This window comes from Tachysurus fulvidraco, chromosome 3, assembly GCF_022655615.1.
Source record: "Tachysurus fulvidraco isolate hzauxx_2018 chromosome 3, HZAU_PFXX_2.0, whole genome shotgun sequence".
Lineage (NCBI taxonomy): Eukaryota > Metazoa > Chordata > Actinopteri > Siluriformes > Bagridae > Tachysurus > Tachysurus fulvidraco.
The window spans coordinates 31,271,955-31,282,403 of NC_062520.1; the positions used below are offsets into that span (position 1 = coordinate 31,271,955).

The 10,449-nt window shown below is 41.4% G+C and overlaps 1 protein-coding gene across 1 annotated transcript; it reads right to left on the bottom strand.

Moving 5' to 3' along the window:
* On the bottom strand, window positions 1–9,351 carry LOC113652084 (protein FAM171A2). Its single transcript, XM_027160997.2, has 8 exons — window positions 9,078–9,351; window positions 7,838–8,065; window positions 6,647–6,739; window positions 4,468–4,620; window positions 4,172–4,351; window positions 3,031–3,144; window positions 2,669–2,795; window positions 1–2,508 (listed from the first exon to the last, which is right to left on the bottom strand). Exons 1-8 carry the CDS (start codon window positions 9,166–9,168, stop codon window positions 936–938), a joined length of 2,559 nt encoding a protein of 852 aa, XP_027016798.1. The 5' UTR covers window positions 9,169–9,351; the 3' UTR covers window positions 1–935.
* Window positions 9,352–10,449: the final 1,098 nt, after the last annotated feature.

A 10,449-nucleotide genomic window follows, 5' to 3' on the forward strand; every position in this document is an offset into this window, starting at 1 on the left:
ATGTTTGTGTCTATAAACCAGTACTTAGTGATATCAATATTTAAAAGAAATAATATTCATTAATAATACATGAATTAAATAACACATAATGCTTCCTGTTGGATCTGAGAATTTAGTATGTACATGAAAATGTACGCTGGGAATATGAAACAGGATGTACACAGGAACACGGCGTGTTACAAAAACATCAAATACATCAAGTATGAACATTTGAAAACATCCAGTAGCATAAAAGTAATCTTTCACTGTTCATCGCAATGCCTCCTCTTTTTTTTTTTCCAAAACAAGTTAGTTCTTGAACAAGCTATCTCGATTATGGCACCATTCCAAAAGTCCACAACAACCACCAAGCTGAATCGGACGCAATTAAACCAGTCTTGTATGTAGTTTTCCGACTTCATTTGTGCCATATTTGATTGTAAACTTACGTATATAACGTACATTAAGAAATATTCTTATTTAGACCTACGGTAAAAATGGCATTTCATATTAGGCTAAGGGACTTCAGCCGGGCATCATCGAGGTGAACATGTGTTATGACAGAGTGTCACCTCATCTGCTCTTCTGTTCCCAGAAACTCACCTTTTATCTACTCTCATATCCACATCAGAATTATAGATATAGTTTTTGTTAATATAAGGATGGTATTTAAATTACAAAATGATTTTAACAATGTTTTATTCTGCTTGGAGGAATTGAATTAAATTGCCCCCAATATATGTAAAATTTGCTTACAATCACCAACCTGAAAAAAATTGTGTACATCTTTGCTTATACCCACATCGTTAAACAAAGGGCATCACCTTTTTCCATGAAACAAGCTCCTTTTTAAAGATGGTGCTTATTGTGCTGAAGTGTCTAACATGGTCCAGGACCCAGGTGGACACATTCTTCAAATGTAAAAAGGTTTGACTTGGTCTCTTTCTGTTACTGTTTTACTTCTTGGGATGGAACACCATAAGCGGCCGTTCCTCGATGCGTTGCCATGGACTTTTCTTGTTCTCATCTTTGTCATCTGGGTCATTATCATCCTCTGGGCTGGTGACAGAATCCCGTTGGGTCTCACTGTTGCTGCTACGTGAGCTGTTTCCTCGGCTTCGTCCTCTTCTTGGCATCGGTGACCCTCGTGGTTCCTCTGGACCGTCATCCAGTAGGGGAGTCAGTGGATTTTCGAGAGGCGATCCTGCACCCATACGGCCAACTCCACCAGCAAGATCTAGAGGGTCATTATAAGGCAATTTCGAATAGTGCTTTCCCCCGCTGCTGCTCCCTCCATGCCCCTTCCGCCCATTTCCATGCCTTTCCTCTTTGCTCTTTCGCCCAGATGCTTGCTTGCGTTCCTGTTGAGTATCTTGGAGACTTGTGTCTGGGCCGCAATCCTTACTGGTGCCAGCAGGGGCACTCAATGTGCTTTGAGCACTATGGTTACTGCTATTAGCTCCACTGTGAGCAAATTCTGAGGCAACATCAATGTAGGAGTGTCGCACATGAGCATTGGCACGCCCATCAAGAGATATGAACCAGGCACGAGGGTGTTGCTTGACTCCTAGTTCTCGAAGTTTCTTTTCGGTTAGTGCCTGGAGTTCCCCATTCATCTGTGCCATGGTGGAATCATTAAAGAGCACTGGAATGTGCACTGGTGCTGACGGACCTCCAGATGCCCACATATTCTCCTCAGAACCGTCTGGAGACCCAACTCCTTGCTGGGCTTGCATCTGGCCTGATCCCTGGCATTGGACCTGGTGACCTTGACTCCCGAGAACGCCACTGCTACCACCATTACCTGCCCCTCCTTGGCCTTCCCTTTCCCTCTCAGCCTGACTCTGCCCATCCTTTCCAGCTTCAGAACCACCAAACTCAGATGACAGACGCATATAATGTGCTGGAATGACCAGGGTTGGAACCATGCTGCGGTACATATTTTCTGTCATTTGATCTAAAGAGCTGCAGAATATGATCTGACCAGGTTGTGTGTTCAAGGTTGTTGGACGAGCAAGATGGTCTTGACTTTGGGAAACCTGTGAGTATTCTGGTGGTTTGTCCGAGAGAGGTGGAGAAGGTGGGTCAGCCGTGTATCCACGATTATCGTTAGCGACATGTCTGCGGCGGTACTCGTTATCCTTGACATCTGGGCTGAATTTGCGACTATAGTCTTCGTGAGGAACGGTGCTCTCATGGGTGCTTGTTTCTGTGGAACGATGTACCTTCATAGGGAAGCTTTCAGCACCTCGCTGTGCTCCTTTGGACTGTTTATTTTTGGATGAATGGCGGAGTTTGTGTGACGGTACGTGCTTGGTAAACTCCTCACGTGCACTCTTGTATTCGTGGGATGTAGAGGCATCAGATTTGCTGGCCTCTGTGTCACCATTGGTGGAGGGGGCTTCAACATGACCACCGCAGATAAGGTTGAGGCGAGAGGTGGAGGTGCCCTGGTCTCTTCTGGAGTTGGATAGGGCAGTTGAGACTTGTCCTTGCTTTTGCTGTCTCCGAGGCTTCAGACACCTCCGTCTATCAACAAGAGACAAAAGCAAGAACATGAGTGCATGTACTATGTCAGTTGATTCATAGTCAACCCTCTGTGAAGACTGCTTCAGTTAAGACTTTGGATAATCCAATATTAAAATAACAATAAAAAAACAATAAAAACTGACATGCCACAGCTACCAACCTGCAGTAGTAAAGAAGAACACAGAGTAGTACCAGTACAAGCAGAGCCAGAGAGCCCAGTATAGAGAGCAAGATAAGGGTATGGTATGTTGTGATGTCCCTCAGGCTTGGATGAGACAAACCAGGTCCTAAAATGTAATCAGAGTTTCCCTAATGTATCATTGTTGTTGCACTATTATTATACATATAGAAACACTATTAAGCATTCCATATAAAGGAACTGGTTGCCTTTACACGTAATCATCTAAACTTTCCCTACATAATTGATTGAAGTAGCCTTAAGCCCCCACCTCTTAATCGAGCTGAAATGTGTCTATCGAGCTGGTGAGTTTGATTCAGGATAAACCTGCATGTATATCTTACCCGATGCAGAGGGAAAAGCCGCTATCCAGTATCCCAGACGTGAGGCCATGAAGTCCCATGTAAAATGAGAGCCATCTCTTCTGATGTAGCCAGTCCCATTTCTCATCCAAAGTCCTGGAAAAAGCAATATCATTGTTTGATACAAATTAGAAATGTTTAAAAGGGTAGAACAGTTACCAAATAAGACATAGAACAAGGAAGACGTATAAATGGCACAACAAAAATATTTGCTTGAATTCAGGTGATGCCACAGCCATCCATGTCCAGGAGGCAAGGGAGTAAAATCGGTTATGTCAAACACAGCAACAATTGTGGGCATCTGTGAGTTCATGTGTGAAGAGAATCAAAGGCACTTCTCCTAGGGTTTGTTAGGCTGCACTGTGACTCAGCATAATCAGAATTCTAAAACAATGAAGTTGGCTGACTTCACACGTCTCAGTAGAAGCATGCTAGCTTTCACCTTCCCCAGCTGGTATCGGTCATATGTAGGCTGGATGGTGGGTGGAAATTAGCAGGGAGAGATGGCAAATAAATAAATAAATAAAAGCAATAGAACAAAATAAAGGACAAATATTGACAGTAAAATCAAAGGATTGGTCCTGCAAGATGTATATTTAAATTCAAGATTGCATCAGCTGAGAATTTGTCAGAACAAGAAACAATAGTATCATCAGCATACAATAACAGCAGAGGCCACATAATGGAACACTGTGACACAACATATTTTACATTTCACCATTTTCATAAAGCACATTACATAAATCTATTATTAAGATGTGGGACACGGTGGATTAGCGGTTAGCACGTTTGCCTCACACCTCAAGGGTTGGGGGTTCGATTCCTGCCTCGGGGGTTTCCTCCGGGTACTCGGGTTTACTCCCCCGGTCCAAAGACACGCATGGTAGGTTGTTTGGCATCTCTGGAAAATTCTCCGTAGTGTGTGAGTGAATGAGAGTGTGTGTGTGCCCTGCCATGGGTTGGTACTCCGTCCAGGGTGTATCCTGCCTCGATGCCCGATGACGCCTGAGATAGGCACAGGCTCCCCGTGACGCGAGAATAGTTCGGATAAGCGGTAGAAAATAAATGAATGAATGAATGAATCATTACGATAAGTCTCCTAGGTTTCTGTCTGTATGCATACCTGTGTTCATATTATACACCCACACAGGTATGCTGGTGGGCGACCGGACATGGGAGTCCGAGGGCAACGGAACAGAGAAATGAACCGGCTCTGTGACTTGAACCTCACTGCCTTCTCGGTCAAACAGCTGGGCACTGACTGCAGCTACTACTGCCAAATCTGTCCAGATGTCCTCTCCTCCTACATGAACAAACAAATGTTATTTACACACAGTAGGTTATCAGAAAATATGTGCATCATTCTCAAAATCGATATTATTTCTACTATATTATTAATATCTCAATCTGGTATCTGACCTGTGACATTGTGTTCCAGGGCCAGGAGATAAGGGAAGTAATTGATTTCACTCATGTCTCTGGCAGTGGTCAAAACAGCAGTCATTTCAGAGAAGGAGGAGTTCAACTGCAAGCTCCGCCTTGGGATGTGCAGCCACGGCTGACTCCGCCCTCCTGTGTGATCACAAAGTAAAAGACATTTTGAACATTAGTAAAAACCCTCTCCGTGACAACGATGTGCATATTTCTGAGAATAACCTAGCAACAATGCATCATTATTTTCCTGAAGATCATCGGAAGAACAAAAATTACTCCTTCTTTCGTTTACATTTACATGATATAGACTGAAATAGTACAACGCTGTTACACAAATGACAAAATATTCATTATTTATTTTTAAAATGAATCATTAGAATGTCCTTAATGTTCTCATGATGTCAGCATGGATGCTAGTAATGCGAAATAAATTTTATGTTCTTGTCACATCAATGTTAAAATTATTATTATTTTATTATTATTATTATTATTATTATTATTATTATTATTATTATTATTATTATTATTATCAGGAATATTCTAGCCATGCACAAGAGTTTTGCGGAGGTTGTTGCTATGGCAACAGTAGCAGGAAATAGTAAATATACAGTATGGAAAAGTACCTGAAGACATCAAGGTTGTGTGTGTGCATGTGTGAGAGGCTATCACACTTGACTTTTGCTTTAGGCTACATAGTTTGTTTTTGACTTTTGGTGTAGGTTATATAGTGAATTTTTTAGAGTAACCCCATAATAGGCAGCTGAGAGTCGACAACATGTAGTCATCCAGCAGGCCGTCTGGCAGCTTGATAAAGACCGAAGTTTGTTCAGTGGCATTCGATACAGCAGATGAGTTTGCCAAGTACATCCCAAAAGAACTGAAACTAGACCCAAAAAGACCCCCGATTTTTTTTTCTTCTATTTCAGCATTTGCGAGGAGAAACAAGGTCACTGTGGTACATGCATTTCTATATTTTGACATTCTCTTCCCTTACCTAGTCTTTTTCAAAATATCTTACAATAGACATCATTCTGTACATCATAGACCCTGTCTGCACTTTCAATTTGCTTTTGTTTGCATAAATATATTAGATTGAATTCGCACTGAGGAGTATTGTCAAACTATCCCGATTCCTCTGGCAAGAGTGGCACCTACAAATGTGCATAGCACAAGCATTGGGCAACATGAATTCTGCCCCAGTGAGCTTCTATTGGCACCAATGGGTGCAATAGAGCAGTTGTCAGCAGCCTTTTTTTCGCCACGGACCGGTCAATGTTTGATCATTTTACCGCGGCCCGCTGGGGCTGTGGGGTGGTGGCTATACAATTAAATTAAAATTAATCATTTTAATTTAATTGTATTTAAACATGCCTTTTTAACTCACTACAATGCTAAATCAATGAGAACCCTGAGCTTGTTTCTTTACAACGAGACGGTTCCATCTGGGGTAATAGGAGACAATGACACCCGAAGTGTCATCCAAGTGTCGCTTAAATGGCGATACTGATTTAAGTGCTGTGGTGACAATCTCAGGGTATTCCGCCATGACTTTAATCCAGAACACCGGCAGTGTTTCTAACTTTCTAACGACGTCTGTTTCGTGCTCATTTTTGCTAATTTGTGGGTTAAATTTGAGCAAACACAATATACACGTACACCAAGCACTGTTAAACATGACAAAGTACCGGTGAACAGAGAGAAGAGCGATACACACCTTCTCTCTCCACCAAAGTTACAAAACCACTGCCGCTCGCAGCCGCTCAGCTCCAGACGTCACCTAAACCCGGCCCGATATCATGATATTTTGCGCATGCGCGGTATTGGTGCGGCTTTAGGTGACGTAGTTAACCTCTCGTCCATGGAAAGTTGCACAAACCCGAGAGAAATACACCACAGTAAATAAAATGGAAAAAATTTAATGTTCCTTGGGCGGCCCGGTACCATTTGGTCCACAGACCGGTACCGGTCCGTGGCCCGGGGGTTGGGGACCACTGCAATAGAACATTGGTGTTTATTTAAAAAAGGTCATTATTATATTATATGGCATTATTATGGAATCCATTGAATGGCCAATATCTAGGTATGTTTGGGCTCTGCCACATATGCATCTACTACAGTGATCACGATCACATCACTGCTACTCAATATCTACTGCATTTCGTACCTGGAGAGCCATGAAACACATGGATGACATCATCATAGAGGATGAGGGTTCCTGGCCTTTGAGCCAGAAGGTACAGGCTGACTGAGGAGAATACTGCAATACAGATGAAGAAAGAGAATTATAAAAGAATGCAAGTGCATCAAGTGTTTCATACACGTTAATTTCGGTGTTAATATTTCAAGAAGTAAACACTTGTGTTATGAAAGTGATGTCACCATGTCACCATTTCATTCTGAGTAACTGCATTTCCATCATCTACATTTGTTCCCAATGCAGGAAATGATGAGGTGATGAATCTAGCATCATTCAGCATACACACAGATTAGAGCTATCCACTTCATACTACATCATCATTTATTTAAGAAACCTGATTCCCATCGCTCCTTCCAACATCTCTTCTGAACCCTGAGGCATGTCTCAGTCTGACCTTGGAACTGGATATTTAGATATATAATTAGATTATAGTTTATGAAATGATTGCATTCTACTTATTCATTCAGATATCTCTGTATTAGTTGTTTTTTTTACCCTTTGTTGCTTGCATTTATGTTAAACTGCTATATGCTTATTCAGTCCGCATTTCCCCCAATTATAAGTGTTAGTATTTAAATGTGATGATCTAAATTTTCACTTATGTCAGCATTTCTGACTACAGTCCATCATGGGAAGGAACCCGGCAAACTTTTCCCATAAGAAAAGTGTTTTCTCTACCATATGTATCATAAGAGGTCAAGAATTTGTTCGATTACTGAAAGTAAATTAAAAATAGAGCTTTTAAAGATTATTATATTTCTGTACACACATATACAATAAAACACATTTTGCTATAGGATTTTGCTTGTGAATTCTGTGCCACCCCAAAAGGGACACGTAAAACGCATCACCCTCAGATTCTGTGAATAATAGTTGATCATATGCTCTTATGTGGTTGTGTGGTCTCTGTTAACAAAACCCTGGCGCTGAAAACTCCCTCTGTAAATGCACATCTCCTTACAGAAATTGTCACCACATCAACATTAAGACACATTTTGTGATGAGGATCGTCCACCATACTGTACAAGTCCCCATGAATCGGCTGATTTGAATGAAATGAATCATCACAATCTCTCCAATCAGAATTGAGAATTCAAAGAGTGAGGTGGCTTTATAGATTAGGGGTTTATAGATTTTTTTCCCCCGCTGTTTACTCACAGGGTACTTTGTTGGCATGCCACGGCACTGAGCTGGTGACGTAATCTTTTCGAGATGCTGTGATGATTACCCATGTGCCCGTACGGTACTGGAAATACACCACTACCGCATCATCACTGCCCCCCTGGCTGGATGCCAGCACACTCCGGTTGCCATGGACAACGATGGCAGCATTGGACAGGGGCGAAAGGTTGCCGCTGTCGAAGACCTTCACCCTCACCTGCACCTCTGAAAGAAGGACATCGTACATAGTCAGGCAGGCATATTTAAAGGAAATCTCCAAACAGAAACACATTAAATATGTTTAGATTTACGCTTTCAGAGATTATAGTGACAATTGCTTGATGGTGCTGTAATTTTCATTCCTCCTGCGAGAAGTTTGCATTCGGCTTCGCAAAAGAACATAACGCAATACTGCTCTTACATCGTATAAACCCAGATGCAAACGTCATATGACAAGAGTTCAGGCAGTTAGCAAACTACGAGACTGAGACATTGACTGTGATATAATCCTGAAAACTGAAGCTTTAGTAGCTAATGTGTTAAATGGCATTGTGGGAAATGTAGGACACTGCAATCCAAAGTGAAAATACAGCTTAAAAACATGTTTCAACTAAAACATCAGTGCAAGAGAACATTAAACAATATATATGTATATATGTATGTATTTTTTTTTTCTTTTTCCTTAGCTCTTATAATGAATGTGGGATGGCGCACAGTTACACGTCGACACATCCCTGGTCTCGCACGTGCAGTATGAGCTTTACTGCCTTATGAACAAAAGCAGTGTAAGGCGTGTGTGGCGTGAGTTCCTAATTTGCATAAATGACAGCACTTAAGACGCAAAATGATGTCATCTGATTGGCTCATGCTGTAGAATGATCATTTAAAAAAAATACATGCTATCAAGGCGGGTATAAAATCAACATCTACTGAATAAAATGGACCTCACTGAGGACAAAAATGAAGACAGGTTTGCAGCAATATACACTATATACACAATATACACTATATACACAACATACACAATATATACAACATACACAATATACACAAGATGCTGCTTTGGAGCACAATCAGAGTTTTATTATAAGAAATTGAATGCACTACAATTCCGTTTGAATACAAAACAAAGGATTTGGATTTTTTTTTTTTTGGTTGATGTAATTTATTAGAGATTAGATCTCATACCCCGACGCTCCCCACCCTTCATCCCCGCATCTTTTTCTCCTGCACTCACCGGGATCCGCCACTGATTTCCCGCAGGTCCGCTTGGCGCAACACAAAAGCAGGAGGAAGACGACAAAACGGCACACGCGCTCGGGCGGCATCGTCAATCCTACATTGCTGTTCCAAACACCTTAGCCATTTCTTTCCATCCGTCTACGTGAGTGCCTTTTTTTACCTGTTTTTTTGTTGTTTTTTATTTAAAGATGGTTGTTGCTAGGGGCGTTTCGCGCATCCTCACAACGACGCATCCCTCATACATCGCACCACTTCCTCCCCCTCATGTACTGATGCTTTATTGTCTCAAGCGAGGAAGACAAACAGTGACATCTATTGGAGGGAAAAGAGCATTGGCAAAAGGCGTTGCGTTTACGACCACAGAGCGCTAGAGGGCGCCATTTACCTGCTTTACGATCAATAATCACTTCAGACCAACGAGATACATCACTATTTAAAAAGACAACAATGCGTTTGTAATTTCATTCTTTCTTTATTTTATTTTTGATAAGTAAAGGATGAAATAAATGGTGACCCACATTGCTATCTTTTTAGTACTGTACCCCATTATTCTTTCTTTTATTTCTTTTACCATTTATTTCAATCCAGTTTCCTTCCTTTCCTCTCTGTCATTTTTGCATTTCATTTTACTTTCTGTCTTTTAACTATCTATCTATCTATCTATCTATCTATCTATCTATCTATCTATCTATCTATCTATCTATCTATCTATCTATCTATCTATCTATCTATCTATGTCCAACAAAAAAATTAATACAAAACGACATCCCAGTCTCTCTCTCTCTCTCTCTCTCTCTCTCTCTCTCTCTCTCTCTCTCTCTCTCTCTCTCTCTCTCTCTCTGTCCTTCTATTCCTGTGAAGGTAAATAAGTAGAACAGACAGTTACTGCCCTTTAGGGAAGCTCTACTTAATCCTCTTTCTTAAATTAAAGGTCATTTCTTAATTAAGCACGAATAAAGTATTTACACATTCAGGCTACTGCGTTATCTCGAGTGTGAAAGCGAACACACATCAGCTGTTGTGAACTACTGATTACACTTCAGACACCCGAGATTATTTAAGTTCGTCTCGACAGAGACTCTTCCTGCATGGTTGGGTTGCTAAGGTTTTACTAGGTGATTGATGCGCAAACACAGTTGATGTTTGCAAGGGTCTTCCTAAGTGGTTGCTATGATATTCCACTCAGTTGCTAAGGGTGTTGCTAGTTGGTGGCTGGGTGGCACTTGGTGGTACTTGGTAAGGTATCCCACTTCGTGGCTAAGTTCTTCCTCTGTGGTTGACATGCCAACACGTTTGGTTGATAGGGTCTTTCAAGGCTGTGACAATATTCCAGTTTGTTGCTAGGATTCTGGTTGCTATGATATTCC